Source organism: Canis aureus, chromosome 1, assembly GCF_053574225.1.
Source record: "Canis aureus isolate CA01 chromosome 1, VMU_Caureus_v.1.0, whole genome shotgun sequence".
NCBI classification, from domain to species: domain Eukaryota; kingdom Metazoa; phylum Chordata; class Mammalia; order Carnivora; family Canidae; genus Canis; species Canis aureus.
In genome coordinates, this window is record NC_135611.1 from 62,616,718 (window position 1) to 62,641,769 (window position 25,052).

At 38.2% G+C, this 25,052-nt stretch overlaps 1 protein-coding gene and 1 long non-coding RNA gene across 3 annotated transcripts in view; one reads left to right on the forward strand and one right to left on the reverse strand.

Annotated features, from left to right (window-relative positions):
• SMPDL3A (sphingomyelin phosphodiesterase acid like 3A) overlaps positions 1-10,825 on the forward strand; it is a 17,701-nt gene extending 6,876 nt beyond the window's left edge. The window contains exons 3-8 of the mRNA XM_077901928.1: positions 444-588; positions 5,032-5,128; positions 5,906-6,075; positions 6,523-6,703; positions 8,207-8,331; positions 10,198-10,825. Coding sequence (XP_077758054.1) covers positions 444-588; positions 5,032-5,128; positions 5,906-6,075; positions 6,523-6,703; positions 8,207-8,331; positions 10,198-10,515 — 1,036 coding nt within the window. The 3' untranslated portion in view covers positions 10,516-10,825. The remainder of the gene's footprint in view (positions 1-443; positions 589-5,031; positions 5,129-5,905; positions 6,076-6,522; positions 6,704-8,206; positions 8,332-10,197) is intronic.
• On the reverse strand, positions 10,202-20,458 carry LOC144316244 (uncharacterized). 2 transcript variants are annotated; one of them, XR_013382097.1, is made up of 5 exons: positions 20,360-20,458; positions 19,760-19,795; positions 17,068-17,119; positions 13,881-13,903; positions 10,202-13,021 (listed from the first exon to the last, which is right to left on the reverse strand). It is a non-coding gene; the product is annotated as an uncharacterized LOC144316244 (long non-coding RNA). The 2 variants fall into 2 exon arrangements; XR_013382093.1 differs by having other exon boundaries at positions 13,845-13,903.
• Between the last annotated feature and the right edge of the window lie 4,594 nt (positions 20,459-25,052).

Below are 25,052 nucleotides of genomic sequence, written 5' to 3' on the forward strand. Positions count from 1 at the left end.
GTAAATCTTCAGTCAAGCAGTGTGATAGGGCTTGTGTTTGTATTCATATTACACAAATTTTTAAAAATAGGATTCTGGGTGGGAGAAAGGTAAATGAAGAGTATATCAACTCAACAATCATCTGTTGTTTTGTTGTGGAGGTGTGCATGATAATATGGCAAGTCATCATGCATAAGTCTAGTGACTTTTTATAGAAATTGATTTTGTTCTCAGGGCACTTGGGTAGCTCTGTTGGTTAAGTGGCCTTACTCTTGGGGTCAGGATCTCAGGGTCCTGGGATGGAGCCCGATGTGGGGCTCCATCTTGAGGATTTGCTCTCGTCCTCTCCCTCTGCCCTTCCCTGCCCCACTTGTGCTCTCTCTCTCTCTGTCTCTGAAATAGACATCTTTAAGAAAAATGGTTTAGAAATTGATTTTGTCCCTATGATTCTGTCTCCTTTTCAGGGATAGCCCACCTCATGTTCCAGTGCACGAACTCTCAACAGAGAAAGTCATAAATGTGATTGCTAACATGACAGCCACCATCCAGAATCTCTTTCCGAATCGCCAGGTTTTCCCTGCGCTGGGTAATCATGACTATTGGCCACAGGTAAATTTTTTTAAAAAACATTTTATTTATTTATTCATAGAGACACAGAGAGAGAGAGAGAGAGGCAGAGACACAGGCTGAGGGAGAAGCAGGCTCCATGCAGGGAGCCCGATGTGGGACTCGATCCTGGGTCTCCGGGATCACGCCCTGGGCTGGAGGCAGCGCTAAACCCGCTGAGCCACCTGGGCTGCCCGGCCACAGGTAAATTTGATTTCAACTTCCAAAACTGTTTAAAGGATTTTTCCCATCAGAACTGTCAAAATTAGGACAATAAGTGGCTGATGGTGGGGCCTGGGAGTGGGGCTCATGGAGGTAGAGTGTGCTCTTAACAACTATAGAAGAAGGTAAGACAAGTGCTCTGAAGACGTTAAAGTGACTTTTACTAACCCATAACAAATTACGTGTATTGTGAGTTTTGGAAGCAAATTGCCTAGTTTATGGATTATTGATTCCTGTTTTCCTTCATAATCTTCCTCAATTTCTACTTTCTTTTAAATAATTTTGTCGTTCATTCACATTTCTGTGGTAAGGTGAGCAAGAAAGTTTAATATTGACAAATGTTTACATCTAGCAGGATTTCTATCGGGTGTACAAAGTTCTCCATGCTCTGATCCATGCTAGATTATGATGAACAACAAAAACATAGCAAACTCTCCTAAGAACCAAAGAGGGAGGTTCCTGTTCAAGTCTAGTTTATCTAATTAAGATGTAATTCAAGACAGAAATCGTGTTCAGAATATTTCATGCCTGATGAGCTCAGGTCTCGACCTGTTAGAGGGGCTGTTTGTTACGTAGCCTGTACGTAACAATTGGATACCGGCGCTGGCTACGGGGTCCTGTCTTAGTGGTGTAGAATCTTAGACTTGTACCAATTCAAGAGATCTCTGAGGTTGCTTAGCAGTTCAGGGCTTGGCAAACTGTGACCTGTGGTCCACATTTGGCCTGCCCCTTGTTTTTGTGAATAAAATCTTATTGGTACACAGCCATGGCTATGCTTTCTGTATTGCTGATTTTGCACTAGATCAGCAGAGTAGAAATGTGGCAACAGAGACTGTACAGCCTGTGAAATATTTATTATTTGGCCCTTTATAGGAAGAGTTTACTGAGCCTTGGTCTAGATCAATTCTTCGTTTTATAGATGAGAAAAATGAGGCCCAGAAATGTCACGTCGCTTGTTCATGTGCTCACAGTCGCTTAGTGGTGGAGCACATGTCCTGGATCTTTAGTGCTCAGTTAGACTGACATCCTTTCATACATCCCTTGTTCTTGCCAGGTTAACATACTCAGCATTCCTGAACACGGTATTTACTTTCATGCCTCTTTTTGTCTAGTTTTATCTTCTTTTAGAATACTTTTTCCATCTCATGTCAAAAGAACACTTACTGAGGGTTTCGATCACCTAAATTTTGAAAATTTGTCTTCTAGGATGAGCTTAAGTTTCAAGTACCTTCTTGGCACTGGCCTCCAGGCTTGAGATGAACAATATATTAGTCTTTGGGAGTCACCCTCTAAGACAGTGGTCAACCTTGTTATTGTTGAGATATTAGGCCACACCGGGCAGAGGCTTGGGGATGAACAATCTCTAGAAGCCAGAGGCTGCCTACATTGCATTTTTTTTTTTAAAGATTTATTTATTTATTTTAGAGAGAGCTTGATGGGGGAGGGGCAGAGGGAGAGAGAGAACTTAAAACAGCCTCCTGGCTGAGGGTAGAGCCCAGCGTGGGGCTGGATCACAGGATCCCAAGGTCAGGACCCGAGGTGAAACCAAGAGTCGGCCTCCTAACCCATTGAGCCACCCAAGTGCCCCAGGCACCTTATTTTTATCTGCTTTAGGAGACAAGGCAGATTGGCACAGGGGAGAACACATGAGATTTAGAGTCGCATTCACTAGAATGCAAACCCCCATCCTGCTCTGCTCCTAATAGCTTGACCAATTTGGATAATTCACTTAATGTCCTTGACCCATAAGTCGTACATTTGTAAATAGGAGCAATAATACCTACCCTGGAAAGTTTTTGTGAGAATTAGTGATATTACGTGAAAAGGGCATGGTTTCCTACCTGGCACATACTAGGTCCTCAGTAAGTGGAATGGCAGCTATTACAGCAATAAGCAGTGACATGGGATACACTTTTCCCAACTCCTTTGAGGATTTGTTTTATTTTACTTTTCCTTCTGTCTTCTTTTTTGTGAAGTGAAATCTTAAAATAATTCAAAGATATAGGTAATATCCAAATTCTAAAATATATCCTATGACATGTCCTGCTAGGGTATTTGAGCAGCCTCTATACCTTACAGAGTTAATTTTTTTTTCTCTTCCTAGCTTATGACTTTATATCTGAAAATCTTTCTACCATTCTACTTCCATCCTTCGCCCTCACCCCCAGTTTTGGAAATATCAAATGTAATGTGAAAGCCCCATGACAAATTCTACAGACTGATGGTTGAGATTGAATTCTAGTGAATGTTAGTAACAAATACATTAGTAACAAATCAAGCAGATAATTTGATAAGTATTATTTCTCCATTATAATCTCGTAAACATGCACATAAACATAGTTACATAAACATACATACACAGATGCATGTCCCCACCCATTACATCAGAAGTAGATATTAGTGTGGGCAGCCCGGGGATTCTTTTCAGTCGCCACCCAAGGAAGCAGTCTGGGCCAGGGTCCTCATTTACTCCTACGCTGGCAAGGCTGGTGCCACCAAACTTATGGGTGAGTCACTTCTCATTATACCTCATTTCTCGGCAGTGCTCATGTCACAGCCAGAGAGGACTGAGATGATGGCATGGTCCAACAGATAATTAGACATAGGAGTGATGGTGGAAAAACCTGGGATTTAGACCAAGCTCTGGAACTGCCCAGCTGTCCCTGGATGAATCATCTAACTTCTCTGGTGCTCATACTTCTCATATCTAAAATTGAGAAAAGAGTCCAGAGTAATTTTATATAATTTTAAGATTATACATGACCACACTGCTATGTTGCCATGGCTAACATAAATGGCCAACACTTTTAGGGTTTTGATGATGATGACGGTGACCCGTTTTTAATCAGAATTCAGATTGGCTTATAAGTCATTGTATGGTTTCAGACAGATGCCTCTGATATATGACACAATTTGAAAATATACTTAAGATAGTTAGTTCTAGTTAGAACAAGTTATTTGATTATTACATTCCCTGAATGTACTTCTATTTTCATCATGTATTAGGGATATATATTAGGAACTAATGCGACTTGGGTGTCATCTTGAAAAATAACTAAGCATTTTAGCTGATGCTGACAGGAAAACTTCTTTAAGAGATAGGTCTATATCACCAATATACAGAAGAATATGAGGAAGAGTAAAGAAAATGGCTTCAGTTTATTCATATAATTTTTTTAAAACAAAAAATAGGGATGATTACTTAATTTCACAAATCATTTGTGGATTCTTATTGAGTATGTACTTTCTTAAAGCTTTGGGTTTTTTTTCCTTCCTTAAAGCTTATGTCACCATAAAGATTCTTTATTATAATATGATAAAACAGGGCACACCTGGGTGGCTCAGCAGTTAAGCGTTTGCCTTCGGCTCAGGGCGTGATCCTGGGATCCGGGATCCGGGATCGAGTCCCCACATCAGGCTCCCTACAGGGAGCCTGCTTCTCCCTCTGCCTGTGTCTCTGCCTCTGTCTCTCTCTCTCTCTCTGTGTCTCTCATGCATAAAGAAATAAAATCTTAAAAATAATAATATGATAAAACAGGATGATAAAAAATACTTTATGGTAATAAAAATGTTTTGGATACATATTGTTTAAGAAATCAAAACCTACTGATATTCTTCAAATCAAAAGCATGTGGTTGTAACTTTTCATTTAGAAGTTTTATACTGGTGTGAACATTTCAGGGAACTTTGGTTAATTCTAAAGTCCTGAAGTTTTCTCCATTCCCTCAGCATGCTATACCAGGCCCTGCGTGTTCAGGCTCAAGCCTGCCTCTCTCTCTTTAATGAGCTCCCTCCCACATCCATCCTATATCCTGGCCAACCAGCACGGGAGCTTCTTTCTGTATACAGCACTGTGTGTGTTGGTGTCTGGGCCATTGCCTTTGCTCTGATGTCCTTTCTTGTTACCTTGAAATCATTATTCAAGGCCTGGTTAGCATACTCTCTTCACTTTCCCCCCGACACCATAGGCCAGACACAATTGTTCACACTTCTATCCTCCTAGAACCTCTGGGGTAGTGCACCTTGCACATTTTCTTATAGGTGATTGATTACATATTTTTTTGTCTCCTTAAATTACAAATGCCTTAAAGATTAAAGTCCATCTAGTATTCATCCTTGCAATTCCAGATATCCAACCTGGTACTAAGTGTTCAAGTAATGTTTAAATTAGTTAATCCATGTGTCTTTAAAGTTTCAATGGTGGGTTATATTGTTTGTGACCAGGATCAGCTGCCTGTAGTCACCAGCAGGGTGTACAATGCAGTAGCAGATCTCTGGGAACCCTGGCTAGATGAAGAAGCTCTCCATACCCTAAGGAAAGGTAAGTGAAAGATTTATTTGTCCTTATTTTGTCTCTATTTTTATTCATGTTGTTTAGACTAAGATCTTTAATGTTTGATTGGGTGTGTGTGTTCATTCGGGATGTGCCCAGTTTATCTGGAGGCCCATAAGTCATGTTCGAAAGCTGAAGAGAGGCACAGATGGTGAGTGGACCCAGGGCAGAGAGCAGGTCCAAGGTCAGGTGCGAGCTCTGAAAGTACCGTGCAGCAGACCCGGGGGGGGGGGGGGGGAGGGTTCTTGTCACTGGCTCCCGGGTGTGAGTGGGGTTTGCCTTTAAGCCTCATCCTCATGGAGACTGTAGTAGCTCTGGATTATATAATATCTCTTCCAGGAGATCTCTGGAAAGGTCCAACTGTGTTCCCAGTCTCTGCATTTTATGTCTCGTGGTATCTCTCATCTTAACTCCCCAAACATGCAAAACTAGGAGTTAATGCATTAATATTTCTTTTCTAAAATTTGATACCTCATGGTTTAGTGCCAAAACACTTAATCATTGTTTCATCTGGATATTGGATACAACTGTTGTTAGTTCGATGCACGGAAATGCCACCACTCAACGCGGCACTCAGTAGGTTTTCAGTAAGCATTAAACCCGATTCTTATTTAATGACAACCTATGTACGTGTGAACTAAGTAATAAGAAATAAGTATGACCTTCCTGACTGGCTTGTAAATCATAATTAAGAATTTGTTTTCATAGTCACTGTGAATCTGTGTGTGTGTTTTTCTAGAGTCTGTCTTACATTTGTTTTTATAGGTGGCTTTTATTCACAGAAAGTTTCACCTAATCTGAAACTTAGGATCATCAGTCTAAACACAAACTTGTACTATGGCCCAAATATCATGACGCTGAATAAGACCGACCCAGCAGATCAGTTTGAATGGCTAGAAAATACACTGAACATCTCTCAGCAAAATAATGAGAAGGTATCCCAGAGACCAAAATCAAGGGATAAACAGGGGCTAAATTTGTGTATTTATTAACTCAAATGGGGTTTGGTATTATTAATAAAAGTATTAAAATAGAAGACATTTTTTGCATGAAACACCTTATGATCTAATCAACTCTACTGTGTTTTATTTTGCTTTGCTTTTAATGCTTTGAAGATTGATTGACATCTGTTTTTTTATTTAAAAAATGATGTGACCAAGGTTACAGTTACCATATATCATCAACAGTGCAGTTTAAATGAGTTAAATGCAAAGATATTAATAGTTTTATAATTTCATCTGTTTTTGGTGATAGGAGGGGTGGTATATTTGCTTTCTAAATTTTAATCAGTATACTTTCAATCTTGGGTATCTAAATGTCATTTGGTTATGATAAATATGCAGAAAGATTCTCATCAGTCCTCGTTGTGTTTCTTTCTCCAGGTGTACATCATAGCACATATCCCAGTGGGGTATCTGCCCTATTCAGGCGGCACCATGGCAATGAGAGAATTCTATAATGAGAAATTGATAGAGATTTTTAGAAAATACGGCGATATCATTGCAGGACAATTTTATGGACACACTCACAGAGATAGCATTATGGTTCTTTCTGATACTAAAGGTAATATGTTGTTCTGTTTGCATCTCCCCAATCCAAGATGCTAGAGCAAAGCAGTGAATATCCAGTAATTTTTATGATACAGCAAATTAAAAGTTTCACTAAATCAATCTGTCAGCACCAGATTTTTCTGAATTATCTTCTATGCTTGTGAGTCAAGGGTCTAATTCATATTTAGGTCTGCAATTAAGTTTCTCCCTATTTGTTTCGTGGGGCCACCATCATCTGATAGCTGTCAACAAAAAAGGCTCTGAAACCCTCAGCTCCCTCAACTTTTCTTTTAGATCCTCAAGTTTAGAGGAATATTGCTGTTTGTTGTTTACCTCTTAGACTCAAGTTTCTTTTGATATGACTTATTTTACCTTTCGGAATTTGATTAGCAAAGCACAATTTACAACTGGTTTAAAATATAACAAGCACTCAATTTTAAGTGCTAATCAACATTGTCTCTACTCAGAATTAAAAGAAAAAATAGAAGCTCTAGCGTAAAACAAATAGTGATTACTTATTTGTAAAGATGACTTCCTCATGAGGACAGAAAATTGGGAGTTAACGAAATAGGAGTTCTGATTTTTAGAGTAGCCAGCCTGGAAAAAAAAATTTTTTTTTTTCAGCAAATGGGGAATATTTTCAAAATGTATTACCTCTTTCTTTCTTTCTTTCTTTCTTTCTTTCTTTCTTTCTTTCATTTATTTATGAATTTATTTATTTACTTGAGGAGGGAAAGAGATAGTGACAGAGATAGCAAGAGCCAGGAGGAGAGGGAGAAGCAGGCTCCCTGCTTTACCTCTTCCATCTACAATGAATAGGCTTGGTAAAAATGACCATTTTTTCAGCATATGATAGCTGTTTTATTCAGAAATTTAGTTCTATGACAGATATATGTATAAAAACATGCTGACACTAATCAGATTCTTAGTATGTAATTATTGGCATATTGTTCTAGGTAGGTGTACAGAACTAACTAGTTTTGTATTTGTGTATGTGTGCGTACTTGCAATAACTTGGATTTTGTTATTATTAATATTTTCAAATATTCCAAATATACTTAAAAGCAGAGAATAATAAAATAACCCCTCCATGTACCATCATTTATATTTAACATCTATCAAGATTTTGCCACATTTGCTCTGTCCATTCATTTTTTTTATTTCTTTATTTTTCTCAAGCATTTGAAAGTGAATCTCAAGCATTAGATCTGTTTTAGCCCTGCATGCTTCTGTGTGCATTGCTAAAATATATGGATAACTTACATAATTATAATATGATTGACTTACTTAACCAGATCAACGATAATTCTTTGGTATCATCTGATATCAGATCATAATAAAAATTCTTCTAGTTTCTCAAAAGTGCCTCTTTATAGTTGTTTCAAGTCAAGATTCATCAAGGACCATGTCATTTGGCTGTTATGCCTGTTAATCTCTTAATCTCGAATTTGTTCATATTTTTAATAAAGTTAAGCTCAATTAAAAATATATGTTTATGTACGTATGTTTTGTCCAGGAAGTCCAATAAATTCTTTGTTTGTGGCTCCTGCTGTTACCCCAGTGAAGAGTGTTTTACAAAAACAGACCAACAATCCTGGCATCAGGCTGTTCCAGTATGATCCTCATGACTATAAATTACTGGTAAGTTGGCATAGTTTTAGAATTGACCCCATATTTATGCACGTCTTTGTAGTTTTCATTTGTTTAGTTGAATGTTTTCAGCTTAACTATGTAAGTTGTTCCTATATTGAAATCTCATGACGTCCTTCCTCTTTTTTATATTTGGCTTAACAGCACTTTCTAAGTATGGGTAAATGACGTCAGCCTTTGGGAGGTTGTTTCTGTTCATCTAAGGACTTCACATTTGTTTTGCACATTGGGAGGGCCTGATTTGTGGACTTGTATACATATGGAAACTTTTCACTAAGCTATATTTGTTCCAAATTATTCTTCTCTAGAACGTAGCTGTGTAGATGATTGTAAACTCTGAAACCACACTCCCTCAAGAGTTGTTTTTACCTAACTTGCTGTTCCCAATCTATTCCTCTGTAAAACGAGGTTGAAACGAAGTATTACTGACCTCACAGAGCTGCTGAGACGATTACATGAACAAATATATGTACAGCACCTAGAAAAATGCTTGGCTTATAGTAAGCACTCAATAAATGTCAAAAAAATTTTTGTAAAGAAGGTAAAATTGAGCTGGATATTTATTTTTGAGACAAAAGTTCTCTGGAGCTTATATACGGCTCTACTTTAGATCAGTTTAACGTCAAAAGGCTGGGATTTTTGCTTATGAGTACTGCCCCTTTTAATTAATAAAAATTATATTAATATAATTTGAAAAGAATTTTTCAACTAAAGTCTCTATTGATGTAAATGCCTTTTTTTCTAGATAAATTTGATAGAAGTAGCTTTCTTATTCTGCAGAGTGTGTTTTAATGAAGAAAGGGCAAGGGAAATCAGATTTATTCATAAACATCAAACTAAACGAAATAAAACAGTTGACTGAATTATTTTTACAACTATTAGTTCCCTATTTTTGGATCTGAATGTCAGATACACACATATATACATATGTATTATATATGTGTATACATGTACATGTACTTGTGTGTGTGTGTATATATATATATATATATATATATATATATATATATATATGAAAAGATACCCTGACATAGCACTAAATTATTTTTAAAGATTTTTTTTTTAATTCATGGAAGACAGAGAGAGAGAGGCAGAGACACAGGCAGAGGGAGAAGCAGGCTCCATGCAGGGAGCCTGACGTGGGACTCGATCCCGGGTCTCCAGGATCATGCCCTGGGCTGAAGGCAGCACCAAACTGCTGAGCCACCCGGGCTGCCCACTAAATTATTTTTAAAAGTGCAAAACAATACAGAATATAACTTCATTTTTTTGGAAAAGACAAAAAGATAGTAGGTATATATATTCTCAGTATTTATATTTGATTTGTACATGAAATGTAGAACAACACACATACACGGGAGTGCTGATATATGTTCAGCAAGTTCCTCACTAAGGAAAAAGAACCACTTTCATTTATAGTGCCGATTTCCATGATACTCCCATCATGGCCAATTTTAAGCTGCTAAAGTGATGTCAATTAACTTTCAAGATTCCTGAAAATTTGGTAATGGGCTCTGTGAACTGATACAAGCTGACCCCACACCACTGATTTATATGTAGCTATTAACAGTGGTTACTTCTGAGGTGTGTGAGTCGAAAGCTTTTTATTTTGTACATGTCTCCGTATAGTTTAGATTATTTTCTATTATGTTCCGCCATTATTTTTAATATGAAAAAAAGTAATATAGACTTTTCTGTCAAGACTTGTTTTTTAGCAAAACCAATTCTCATTTTTATCTAAAATGACTACAACTTTAAATTAAGAGTGTCACATAAATCCTAATAAGGACTCTTCTTGCTGTGTGGTACGTTAGATGCCAAAGAATGAACCAAGCTTTGTTACTGTTTTTGATATAGGATATGTTGCAGTATTATTTGAACCTGACAGATGCAAATCTAAAGGGAGAATCCAATTGGGAGCTGGAATATGTGCTGACACAGACCTACAACATTGAAGATTTACAGCCAAAAAGTTTGTATGGACTAGCAAAACAATTTGCAACCCCAGGCAATGAGCAGTTTATGAAATACTACAAATACTTCTTTGTGAGTTATGACAGCAGTGTAATTTGCGATGGGAAATGTAAGGCTTATCAAATTTGTGCAATTTTGAGTCTTGATCATATTTCCTACAAAGATTGCCTCAAACAACATTATATAAAGTACCATCCTTAAAGTATTTCACAGTTTGTAGAAAATGCAGCATTGTTCTGTTTCTGAGATCAGTTTGTGTGAATTGTTACATAAATCTTTGTGAGTTAGAGCGGGCAAGCAAAATTCCTAGCTTGGCTTTCTTTTTTATAATCCTCAAATGTAGATATTTGTAACACTTTAAATCTTTACTACATCGAATATATTCAAACTGTGCCTTACTAGAATGATGTCTGGATGTGAATATCTGATCTTCCAGTTTATATGCCTAATTTATACTCTTGTACACTCTTGAAATTACCATTTATACAATAAAGCAAATGATTTCTCCTCAGGTGTGATGAATTACTTTAAAAAAGGAAATTTTCTTTTAATTCGCTCTTGTTAAAAGCTCATGTGTAAACTGAGGTTCAAACTGTTTAAATCTCATGTGTAAACTGAGGCCTACATTGTTTCCAAGCACCAGCTGCTGTTGGAAAAACACCAACGTCTCATTGAGGCCATCTAGGGGCTTATGCAATACTATGGGACATGAGTTGCCGTCTTTGCTGTGTGAGTGAGGCAAAGTCCTCTCCACTTTAAGGAAGTCTCTTCTCTTTAAGGAAGAGAAGGTCACAAGTTGTGTCTATTGTAAGTATAGTACTAGCTTAAGGCCTAGATCCTAGCCCAGTGCCTGGCACTTTTAGTAAATAATTGTTGAAATGAATTGAAAGATACGAATATTTCTCAACGAAATATGCCAAGACGCAGCAGTGGTGTTTTCTTTGTCACAATACTCCAAGAAGGATAAATATGAGCCTTTATTTTGTGGGATTGTTTTTAGGGTTCTCCCAAGGTTGCTTGCCTCTCAGCAGCTTCTCTCAAGCTGTTGTTTGCTTCCCAGCTAAGTGGGAGACTTCAAGTAGAAAAGAGGAGGAGGAGACGCAGAGATTTAGGAAACTTCAATACTTTGGCTAACTGAAGAGGACAAGAATCAGCAATCTGAAGTCAATCAATAAGCAGAGTGAGACTCATTATCCTGTGATTGGTTTCATTTCGTGTAAGAAAAAGAAAAGTGACTTAAACATGTAAGATCTCATCATAATGAAACTCAATTATTCTGATTTCCAAAGGGCTGAGAACACAAATATTGCAAAGTAAAAACATAACATCTAAGAGACTATTGCTATTCATTAGGGAAATATTTTCTTAATTTTTAGGTTTAAAAAATAAATGAGTATGGTTGTTGGAAGTGAGAATGTGAAAACAAAGCAAAAATTCATTGTTATAAAATAATCACATTATTTCGATATCATCCTGCCTTCAATTACATTCAAAGTTGATATTGTCAAAAGGCTACATTATATATTTATATATTCTTACATATAAAGAAGTTAAGGAAGGGCAGAAGTTTTAAGGAAACAGGTTTGTGCTATATAAAAAAAAATTTTAAATGGCAAGAACCAAGGATGGTGTGCACTGACTCACAATGAGTCCCCACACTGGGAGTGAACAAGCTTAGGCTTGCAGGATCATGGTGGAGGGAATTCCTGCATCTGCTGGGGTTTGGGGCAACGAACAAGTAGGGTCCTTTCTACATTATTCTACAGCTTAAAATTTTTAATGCTATCTGTTAGTATTCAGGTTACTTTTCCCTTAAAATAGAAATAAATGGTTTTCCATTTCGGGTAATGTTTAGGGGTTTTTCTCAGTAATTAAATGAATTTCACCGTTCCAAAGTCAGAGCAATTTACAATGATTTATCATGGTCTATTTCAGATTATCATTAACCAAATCTCAAACTCAGCTGTCCAGTGCTTGAAAGGTCAATACAAGAGACAAGTGTTGATTGGAAAGGAATATGAACTTTATATTCAGAAGGCCAGCCACCTGAAGAAAAGGCAGATTTTTGTCCAAAAGCCAGTTCTGAGGTTTCTGCCTCGCCCAGAGGGTGTTTTTTTTTTTTTTTTAAGATTTTATTTATTTATTCATGACAGACACACAGAGAGAGAGAGAGAGAGAGAGAGAGAGGCAGAGACACAGGCAGAGGGAGAAGCAGGCTCCATACAGGGAGCCCGACGTGGGACTCGATCCCAGGACTTCAGGATCACACCCTGGGCCAAAGGCAGGTGCTAAACCACTGGGCCACTCAGGGATCCCCCCAGAGGATTTTCAAAAGACAGGGAGTCGTTAATCAGTAAGGAGGTGCAGTGGCCTGAATCACTGCCTGACTCTATGTAGATCTCGTGGTGCCTACTTACAACTTTCAGTGCTTGAGGGTTGTGTAAGAGGTCTAATCCCTGTTCTGTGATGTGCGAGGGCTTTCTATTCGCCTTCTAGAAAGGAAAGTAAGGTTTATCAATTCACAAGGAGGGTTAGTAAGTCAATCACGCGAACTTAAGAACACCTATTAAAGACCATCAGGCTACTTAGAAAGATCACGGCAGCCTCAATTTCCCGCTGTCAATTTTACCATTCCGTATCTATGGGATTAAGGACCCAGGTCCATCTTCTGTAGCTTCTTCATGCTGTCGGAGGGCGTAGTCGTGACCTTGGAATGGAGTATGTTAATGCAGGCTTGAAGCATTCCTTTACGCACAACTGAGTTGACTTGCTCGCACAGTTTTGTTACACACATTGTAAGGAGCTTAATTCCTATGTATACACATACTACTACTAGCATGAATCTAGTGAATCTTAATTTTAGAATGTCTTCTAATATGGACCTAAGTCCTGATGGTATCCAGGAGAAGGTGTTTGTGAACCAATTCCAACCTCCCTGGAGCAGAGGTGTATGGCAATCTATAGAGTTTGCTGCAGCCAAGTGGCTTGTTATCTGATTTTATCAAAACTGGTTTCCACTTCCGAGGAGCTATTGATATAAGCACAGTGAGACAAATTAGCCACACTATGAATTCCCCCTTACTCAGCTAGGATATAGTCTAGGGCCACATGATCATCCAGGACAACTTTAGGGAATCTAATGATTTTTGTAAGGTAGCCAAAGATTTGGTGGTTTTGCGATGGTTGAGTTTGGTACAAGTTGCAAAGCACATGGTGATGGGCAGGAGCCTGCCACCATGGCAAGAACGTGTAACCAAGGAAATACTCATCCCCATAAAGGATATTGCCCTGGGAGGTCACAAGTCAGTCTTGTAGATGATTTCAGGGAACTAGCTCCATGTTTAGTCTCATTAACCAAGTGGAGGGAGAAAGGGATTCCTGGGGTGTCCAGGAGTAGGAAGGGTAAAAAAATTTGTAATACAGTCTGTGGCCCAGGGGACTCCATCTAATTTGCAAGTAAAGACAAACCCATCCGGAGCACAATGATGGAAAGTGGAGTCCTTCTCAAGTCTTAGTGAGAATCCACTTACCAACAGGGCAGCTCAGTCCCTCCAATCTCTGCTCACCTGAACCTGGCTATGGATGTCATCTGTAGCCGAAAAGAAAACAGGGTTCTTGTTTACACATAGGGAGCTGGTCCCTTTTGGGAGATAGTTTCATATGATATCTAATTGGGGAATGCATGCCTATTTTCTGTGCTTTGAAAATAACCTCTTTTAGGATAGTTACTTAGAGGGACTATGAGACATTGAGGTGCTTCAAGATCATTTTGAGGGAATCCAGCTATTCTAAAACTATAGATTTTTAAGTTTTTTGTTTTTAATTAAGTAATCTCTACGCCCAATGTGGGGCTTGAATTTGTGAACCTGAGTTCAAGAGCCACATGTTCTACTGACTAAGCCAGCCAGGTGTCTCCTAACCCTATGCGTTTTTATCTGGGCCTTAGCGATTGGGAAATCAATTGCCTTTGGAGATTTCTGAGGTGTTCGAAATGGAGTGGACCAAGGGTTCTCCATGGCCTAGCACCAATTGGGCTTTTGGATGACATATCCAACAATCAGTAGCATATATAGTTGTAGCCAAAGTCTGAATTACCCATACTGGTGTCCTGTCTTTCCAATTAAAGCAAGAGAAGATGTGGTTATTATGGATCACAGAATGAGCATAGTTGTCATGGATTTCCTTTCCTAAAGGGGGATTTTAAATCCCCTCCAATAGGATGGCTTTCCCAGTGGGGGATTTCAGTGGCCTCTTTGTTGTCAGTAGGTGGAGCCCTCTTCATTCTGATGTGCATCTGTGGCTTTACCCCTGCAAGCTTCAGAGAAGTATGAGTGGTTAGTAAGACTTTCTAAGACCCTACCCATTTCTCAGCCAACTACTGATTGGGTCCTTAATTTTTCCGGGTCTTTAATAGTACTATGTCTCCAAGGCTGAGGGGATGTAGTGGCTCATCGGATGGATACATAAACCTAGAGAGGACAAATCTGGGCTAAACAGTGAATATTTGACTTAAATGTTTCACGTGTTGTTTATTCCTATTTTCACTTTCTTTGTCTAAAGGTGATGTCCCTAGAGCCAAGGCTTGACAGGGTCCATATATAATCTCAAAAAGCTTCATTTTAGCGTGCTTCTGGGGACAAGCCTAATGCAGAGCAGGGCTATCCGTAGAACCTTATCCCATCTCAGGTTTGTTTCTTGACAGCTTTTGGCCAAAGCCCTTTTCCATATATGATTCTTTTTTTTTTTCTGTTTTTCCTGTGCCTGAGGTTTCCATGAAGCATATAATTTCCAGTTGATCTGTAATTTACTTTCTGCATTACATCAGATACAAAGGCAGGTCAGGTCCATTATCATTCTGAATAGTATAAGGGAAACCAAACTTAGGAACAATTTCCTCTAGCAGGAGTCTTACAATGTTTGAAGATTTTCCTATTTGGGTATGAAAAACTTCAACCCATCTCAATACACTAGTAAATATTTAAAATTCCCAGTAGTCTTAGGCATTGGGTAAAGTCTACTTACCCATTCCCCTTTATGTTATATCCCTTGGCTTGGTGGATGGCTCTCAGTTTTTGATTATTCTTTGCACATAGAGGGCATCTCTGGGTGACCATATGGGCCATTTTTTATAGCGATGGCCCTTTGTTGTGCTTTGTTGTGCTTGACCTGAGACCCAACCCCAGGGACCATCTTCTGGGCATCCTGTGTCAATTTAGTGTTCAAATACCGTATATGACCCTTGTATCTGCTAAAAAGTCCATCAGTTGGTTGCCTACTGTCAACTGTTCCTGGGACTTCTGTGGGGAAATTATCAATGACACATAGGGAGCCTCAAGGCCTCTTCATTCATTCCTATTGACCCTTTATCCTTTTGGAGCTTTTTCCATATATCAGGGGTGCTCTGTTCAATGAATTTTACATTTCTGGGGACTCTGGGTCAATATGTACATTTCTGACAGGCTTGATAAATTCTTTCTAACCAGGCTGTTGGGTTTTCAGTTATTTCTTTTCTTAATTCTTGAATTTTACTCAAACCATACTAGAATCTCCTTATTCAAACGTGCCATGATGCACAACTGGTAATGCTCATGTTGAGGTCAACCCCTCTGCTTGGGGGGTTGGTTCAACATGGGACAACCAATGGGAGGGCAGTTGCTGGGTGTGAGGCCTGAACTGGGTCTTCACGATAGAGGTGCTACACTTTCTCATCTGCTTTGGGTAGTACTAGCCATCTTTCACTGGCAGTTAACATCATATTCATTAAAGCTGGTATGTCTGCCCAAGTTGGTTGATGGTTCACAAAAATGCTCGGAAAGAGTTCCACCACCTTTTGGGTGTCACATCTATAAGAGAGATTGATATTTTTTTCAATTCATTAAGACTGAAGTTGAAAAACGAGTATATGTCCAATAATATCTGAGCAGCTATTCTTGAGCATCAGTGCTCCCTAATGGGTATTGACTTGAAAGGATATTGCCTAGGCATCACAGTGAGTGCTCCCTGTCCAAATTGGGTGCTCTGTCAGGTCTTAAAGGGAGAGATTATCCCAGGATTCCTTTCTCCCATCCCATAGGATGGTGGGATCAAAGCCCCAAGAAGGGGAGAAGGAGGTGGAGGTAGGAGCTCTGGCGGGAGTGGGGAGAGAGTGGGGAGCAGTAGAGTTAGATTTGCTATATGTCCTTCCCCCTCCTTCTCTCTTTGTTTTTTATTTATACATATCAAGACATGCTTTTGGTCCTTCTCTTAGTCTTTGCGCCGTTAAGTTACTGTTTTCCCAGGCAGCATCTTTATGATATAAAGTTACGAAGGCCCGAACACAGGGTATCTCATCATCCTTTCCTTTGACAAAAAAACTCTAATTGTAAAATAGTGTAATATTTTAAAGGTCCATTTAGGGGCTCTCTCATCTGACTCTAGATGGAACATTGGCCCGGCAGTATTAAAATAGAAAATCTTCTTTTTCTTAGTCATGGATTCCTGGATATATTCTCTCAATTTATTCAAAATCCAACCCAATGGGGTAGGTGGCAGGGTAGAGATAGAACTTCTCATTACAGAAAACATGATAAACACAAGCACATATACACATTCCCTAAAGCCAGATCTGCCCTGAATCCTAAAGAAATTGTTAATTCAAGTCCTTAGTTGCTCTCAAATGTTGTGCCTTTCCCAGAACAAAGGAGTACAGACAACAAAAACAAAAGTGCCTGACACTTCACAAGAAAACTAAGTGTGCACTTCTGAGAAACTTACCTGGTCCAGAAACTTGCAGAAACCTGGTCACCTTGCACCAAATGTTCTTTTCCTTTCCATTCAAGTAAAAAAGCGAAATTGGCAGTTACTGCTGGTTGGGAATCAGCGGGCAATTTCCCCCGAGACAAAAGAAGCCTCTGCATCTGTGGGGACAAATCTCTGATTCCCTCTTGGGAGACCATCTAACCCCTGGGCTGCTAACCACTTGCGATCTTCCAAGTTATTACCTGGGAATTAAATGAGGAAGCTCTGGTGCACTGCAGCAGCCAACTACAACTACTTCTCTTTGGGATCCCAGGGGTCACTGGATGCCACAGGGGCATCAGCTCCCGGCTGGCTCACCAAAATTTGTGACTGAATCCCAAGTTCAGCTGCTTGTCCCCACCAAAGGTCAATCAATACTCAAGAGACAAGCGAGGATTGGAACATGAGCTTTATTCGGGAGGCTGGCCACCTGGGGAAAAGGATGACTCTTGTCCAAGAGCCAACCCCCCAGGTGACCAGCATCCCTGAATAAAGCTCATGTTCCTTTTCAATCAACACTTATCTCTTGAGTACTGACCTTTCCAGCAATCAGCAGCCAAATTTGGGATTCAGTAACAGCATGTTCAAACACAGAGTAAATTTTATAATGGCCATACTGAAATTTATCTTGATTTATCTCTGTTTATTGATTGTACTTTGACAAATTCATAAACTACATCCTGTTTAGATTTTTAAAATTGCTACCTTGAAGCCAGTTTTGTTGATGGGAAGGAGGGTTATAAAAGTGAGGGAAATGACAGATCTTAATAAGAGCCCCTGAGTTAGGTGGGTAGAGAGATTTAAGGGCAAAATGTACTTGTTTATGGATACAATACTAGAAATAGCTATTCAAATGGATTCTTCCCATTTATAATAGTAACATATTCGCATATTATGAGTTGGTTGGCTAAACTGAACAGACATCTCCCATCTTGCATGAACGCAATAGAAGAATCTGCTTAGTGGATTCAGCAGCCCTCCCTGTGTGGCCTTGTCCTAGGACAAGGTCTTCATCCGAACTCCTGAGAGAATTCTACAAACTCTAGACTCTTGGCAGGTGAGCATAGTATCCACCTTCCCCTGACTATTGGAGCTGTTTTATCCTCCAAAAGAACTGAATCACTGCAAATAACTACAGCGGGTCGGTTCTATAATATAGAGTTGAAGATGAAATTCTCTGTTGCTTAGCAATTTAGTTTGAGGCATATATCTAAGAATAAACCCTCAAAAATATGCAGTAAAAATACAAAAATATCTATGGAAGCATTGTTTGTGGTAACAAAAAGGAACCTAAAAACCAATTAACTATGCATCAACGGGAGAATGGATGAGTGAAATAGTATTTGTTCAGAAGGCGGAATATTATACAGAACTGAAAGTCAACATTCTTAAATGTCACAAGCGTACCAATGAGTGAAGAAAACCAAGTTGCCAAAGGACAAATACAATACCATTAATATCAAACTTGGAAAATGAAGAACTAGGATTGCTTAGAGACATATATGTAGCCCACCAAAAAGAGATATGCTGTTAAATAAACATTATTAAATATAGGAATGTTGGAGGTTAGTGAATGAGAAAGTTGATTGAGGAGAGATAAGTAAGGGGATTGAAATGTGTTGGTAAAGTTTTATTTCCTAATGCAGTCAGTGGGTACGTTGAGATATGCCCTATTTTTCTCTGTACATTTTATATATGCCAAATACTATATTCCCCTTTGTAAGGGGAATTTGAAATCCAGCCTTTAAAATTGATTTGTTTTAGCTCTTCTTGGTGAATGATTCATAGCGAAAGCATGGAGACACTGGGAGTGTTTGAAGTAGTCTTGTTGAGAGGGGACTGTAGGTGGGCGAAGGTGGTGGCAGTGGAAAAAGTTGCTCATTTTGTGATAGATTTTGGAAGTAGAAACAGCAGGAGTTGTTGACATGGATGTAAGAGATGAAGTACAGAGAGAAATAAAGGATTCCTAGATTTGTGGCTGGAGAAACTGGTAGATGGTAGTGTCACGAGGGATTTGGGATTGTGGGATTGCCAGGAGAGGTGAGGGCTGGTGGGGAGCGGGTGGGGGACAGAGCAACAGACTGAGGGTTATTGTGTGTTACAGCTAATGCAGGCTGCTGAAGAATTCATCTAGTTCATTAAATATTTTGTGATTCCAATCATCTCTTTAGAATTTTAGGGTTTCTTTTAAAAATAAATTAGTATCCTAAGAAAGAAGCCAAACCAACTTAGATAATACTAGTATGACTGTTTCTACAATATTTAAAATGTGTTAGGAATAAATATGATTGACTTATAAAAAGTGTATCATCTAGGCAGCTCCCAACTGGGAGTGCTTAAACCATTCTAGACTAATGTTGAGGACAGTTAGGGAAAGGAAAACCAGTATTAATTCTATTATTGATGAGCTATCTATTCTTTTGGTGGAGAATGGATTTCCTCAGGCTACAGAATCCCCAATTGGTTGCTTCTTCTCTGAGTAATTACATGAACATGCATGATGTCGGCAACTGCTCCATGAAACGTTGAAAGAAATAATGAAAAAAAAAAGAAATAATGAAAATATAAGGATCATATTGATTTTATAACTTTAATTTTTCAAGACAAATATTCTTGTTTTGCAAAATTGTAAATTAAATTAAATTTTACCAAGACTCAGCATCCTTACCTTTTAATAAGATGAATTCCTTTCTACCTTATGTATCTGTTAATTTAAAAAATGAAATCAGTATAAAACTTCTTTCTCTCATATTGTAAAAAATTCATCCCTTTTGTATTCTATTCTATGCATAAAACATTCCCTTTTGAAAATTCTGTGTCCTCAGACTGGTGATTTAGAAGGATGGCTATGGATGTATTCTAATTAAAATAGATGATCAGTTTCTAAGCACAAATGCAATTACCCATCTTCTTCACCTTTACTCACATTGTTCCTTTTCTCAGTTTACCCCCCCTACTCCATTTATTTCTCTTTCCAATATTATTTTTTTCTAAAAGACCCAACATAAAAATTGCCTTTGTCTTCAAAACTCATCTAACTTCATGTAGAATGAATCTTTTTCCCTCAGGACCACCTTTCACCTTATTTAAAAACACTAATGCTATTATCATGCCTCCTTTTTCTCTCATTTCCTCTCTTCCATTAGTTCTGAGAAGATGAGGGCTCTGCTTTACTCACCTTCTTATCCTTGTTGCCTAGCACAGCGCTTGACAATTAGGCAAATAAGCTTTATAATGAAGAAGGTTGAATGAATGAAATTGTATCTACCTTTGGAGATTTTTTTCCTCAATTTCTTGCTGCTGCCTGAATCCCTCGATGGATAGACAAAACTTACCATTGAGCAGAGATTAAATTTTTAAGACGGAGATGTTTGGGTTGGGTAATACATCGACTGAAACTTATTTACACTAAAGAGTCATGAGTTGATTAGTCAGCCATCTTACATAACTGAAGGATCCTCATTCTGTTTGAGGCAGAGAGGATGGATTCTGGAACTGACAGGTCAGAAAAGGGAACTGAGAAGGGAGGTGGGGTTTTGAGACATAAGAAAGAAGGATATCATGTGTTCCCACCTTTGTGGTACCAAGGAGATATAGTGAGTAGGAGGTCTTGCGGAAGTGATATGATAAAGTGATGAGGTCACAGCTTCTAGTTAGAGGCATTCAAGATCTGAGCCCAGCTCCTCCACTCAATTTGAATGTGGTCAAAGTAACTTCTCTGTAATTAAATTTAACTCATCAATTAAAGGTGAGTGATAACATAAGTTGGTCTGTGATGTTGTAGGGATTAAATGAAAATGTCAAGTGCACAGCTCAGTTTCTGGACATAGTAAGCACTGTATTATGTAAAAATTCTAAATATTGGTATTATTGGTATTATTTTGAACATTATTTGTTGCTCAAAGGAAACGGAGTAGATTTGACAGGGACTTGGAAGGGTACAGAAAATGGAAGATGAAGTTAAGTGAAAACAGAACCTCACACTCTTCAGAGTTGCTCTGGGGAACATTCTGTTTATATACAAATCAAATCATGGCCATTGGGTTTTGCTTGTTTCTCTCCAAAAATACATGCGGGGCTCCTTCAATGCTCCAGGCACTGTTGTAGGTGCTAGGGACACAGTAGTGAATAGAAGAGAGAGTCCTGCCTTTGCGGAGCTTATTCTAGCGTGCACATTGGTGTGACCCACATGTGTGTGCAACTTACCGAGAACATTGATTGCCTTTGAACCACATCATACAGAATTAAAACTGATTTAGCAATTAAAATATTTTTAACAGGATCACCTTCGTTACAATGGACTTCATTCCCAGAGACCTAATTAGTGGAGGCTGTGACTGTCATGTCACAAAAGTGTCAAATACTGACAATTATGTTACAAAGATGTCCATCTGCTTCATGTCTTTGATTCTTCAGAAGAATCATGTAAAGTTTCTAAAATGATCACTTTGCCTAAAATAATGCTCGGTACCTCAACATTGAAATGGTTACCACAATACAGAAGAAAAACCTATTTCTGATTAGTCTATCAGGCAAATTTTATTATTTTGGTGATCAGCAGTGAGGTGCCTGTCAGACACTTACAAAGTCCCTTTTTTATGTATGTATCTTAAAAGCATTTGTTCTCAGATCATTCAGACAGCAATGTAATTAGGCTTGGAACAATGGAATTTTGTACGTAGAGCGTTTTGCTCCAGTGTGCATTTGTCTTCCTTCCTGCTAAGTCTGCAAATTGCTGCCAAGTGGTATCAAAACACCATAGCATCAGCCCAAGGTAGTTTCTACTCACCTGAACATTCATTAATCATCTTCCCCCTTAAAATCTAGTTGTAATCTTTAGCTGAAGTATGTGTGGTTTCTTATAATCCTGTATTTGTTAGGGAAAGGGTGGCAAAACTGATTTTAGATTTTATAGATCTTAAATTCCTTGGAAAATAAAGTCACTTAAAAATTTGAAATACCATCTACTCATTGTTATACATACATATATATGTATATATATATATTTTTTTCTTTTTTAGAGAATGAGAGAGAGAGCACCTGTGTGCTCAAATGGGAGTGGGGGTGGGGATGGGAGGTGATACAGAGAGAGAGAGAGAGAGAGAGCATCTTAAGCAGGCTCCATGCTCAGCACAGAGCTGGATGTGGGGCTCTGTCTCACAACCACTTAACCAACTGAGCCACCTGGTTACCCATACTTACTATTATACATATATTTGTTTTATTATTATATTTTAATGAATATGTTTGCTATGCCCTAAAGAACCAAAATCTTTCATATGGAATCTTTATACTTTAGAAGCAAAAGAAGATCTTTTCAATAAGAGTACTTTTAAGATGCTATCCATCTTCTTCAGCTGAGAATGAGAGTCTGGAGAATATTAAATTGTGGGCTCATTTGTAACGTATTTATTTAAGTTACTCATATGTCCAACACTTATTTTATAGGAAAGGGAGGAGTGGATGCCTACATTTATTCATCAAACATTTTTTGCAAGATTTTATTTATTTATTCATGAGACACAGAGAGGGGGGCAGAGAGAGAGAGAGAGAGAGAGAGGCAGAGGTAGAGGGAGAAGCAGGCTCCATGCAAGGAGCCCGATGTGGGATTTGATCCCAGGACCCAGGGATCACGACCTGAGCCAAAGGCAGATCCTCAATCGCTGAGCTACTCAGGTGCCCTCATCAAACATTTTTTAATGTCTATTGTGTACAGGGCCTATTCTAGGTATAAGTGTACAAAGGTGATTGAATCATGAAACAAAAGGGAAGACACACACATAAGTGAATAATTGGAAATTTTTATACTTACCCCAAAAAAGCAGTGGTAATTATGTGAGATGATGGAGGTGTAGGTTACAGTACTATCACAGTATATAAATGTATCAAATCCACATGTACACTTTAAACTTCCACTACATTTTGGGTCAATTACATCTCAATAAGCTGGAGGGGAAAGGGCTATTAGGCTGAGAAGTTCTAAATTCAGAAATTATGCCCACCCTTACAATTCATATAACACATTCTGGGAATGGAGAGCATTAAATGCCAGTCTTTGTGGTATTTTCCTGAACCGTGATATTTTTGTGCTAATCCAGTGCTGCCATTGAGTTTTTTATTTTTTTTTATTTTTTATTTATTTTTTTGCCATTGTGTTTTAAAGTATATTTAAACCAAGAGTGGAGCAGAAACATTTTTAATGAAGCCTTTAAAAGGATTTACATTTAACTTAGTAATAAAACTTACTCTACTCTCCAAAAACCAGAATGGATAAATCTAATTGATTTGCTGTCTCATTTTGCCTGATTTTTCAGAATTACAAATTGCTTTTGTATTCAATTGAGAATTTTAACAAGGTTTCTAAAATTATTTTTGTTCTTTTGATAAATTATTTTGGAAATGCAGTCCCCCCTCCCAAGTCCTAAGTTTCAGTGTTTGTGTTTGTTTGTTTGTTTTTCTTTTGCTGTGTTAGTTTTATATAATATCCACATGGGCTTTTTCATGTCATTCCAACTGAGGTAAACCTGGTTCTGGATTTTACCAAGAGAAAGAAGAAATTTTTCTCATCTATAAACAGAGTTGCTAATAGTGCTTCACATAGAAGGTTGTTGCAAATCAATTTTTGTAGGACATGCTACAAAAATGTAGGTAAATAAAACTGAATATACATAACCCTTGATTTCATTCATTGGATCCTTGAGCGTTATGAACTGACCTAAGTCAACTTAGTCTTGGCTTCTTTTTGGCAGATAATGGTAGCCATCCTGAAATTGTTGGGTGGCAGGTTAAAATGAAAGCAGGTTTGAGTTAGATTATACCATACAGAGACATTTATAAAGTAAATGTTTATTAGTAAGGTAAGATAAAACAATAGAAAATAAAAACAAAACAAATATTTCGCACCACAGTTTATAGTCTCTAGAAGATACAGTTCATCCTCCTTTGAGGTGCTTTGAGTACTACCTGGAATGAACGGTTTCCTCTGGAGCCAAGTGCCAAAATTCTAGAAACAAGATATTTCAGTCCTGTAGCCTTCTCTGACACTCAAAAATCAGGGCTGTGAGTCACTAGCATCTGGTGCAAAATTTGAAGAGGTGCCAAAAAACTTAGTAGTCAAGAGAAATAATATTTTAAGTCAACATTTTAAAAGGTCAAAATGAATGCAAAACAATTATGAGCAAAAAGTAAAATTTTTAAATAAAGATGGACAATTGTTTGGTTTAAGTTTCTGCATTATTGTGCAACAGAAAAAGTCATTGCTGAGTAGCAAATGTTACTGGCCTTCCATAACAGTTTATGGAGTTTAACAGCGGCATCTGATCCCATCAGGCCAATGCAGGGTTTTATATACGGTTATATTTTTTATTATAGTGATTCCATTAACTTTCTCCATTTGGTTCAAAATATGGTAAGTGCATAAATTTTGGTAAGCACATAAAAGGGTGCACTTGTTTTCTCACTGAGCTCTGACTCCACTACGGCTGGACGGGGCACTACTCAAAGCCCTCATGAGTTCATTTTTGAGGGCAGAGGGAGAAGAATTTTAGTCTAAGGCATCATCCCTAAAGGCTGCTGATCTTTCTGGGCTCTTCTACTTTGCTTATGCAGTGGGAATGAGTGTCTTTTTAAAAAATACATGTATATATGTCTATGTCCATCCATTGATCCATCCATCTATCCATCCATCCATCCATCCATCCATCCATCCATCCACCTTTCTAGCTATGCTAATTGAAATACTTTAAATACCATTAAATTAAATACCATTAAATACCATTAATTTAACTAATTAGCTAATTAAAATACTTTAAATACCATTAATTTAACCTTTGAGAGTTCATTTCCACCATCTATTGTGCCTGTGCACGTGCCATTGTTTCCACCAATAAAAACTCATTTTTGCAATTGTGTGAAAATTGTCAGAGGAACAGCTTCCTAATCGGAACTCACACTGACCACTT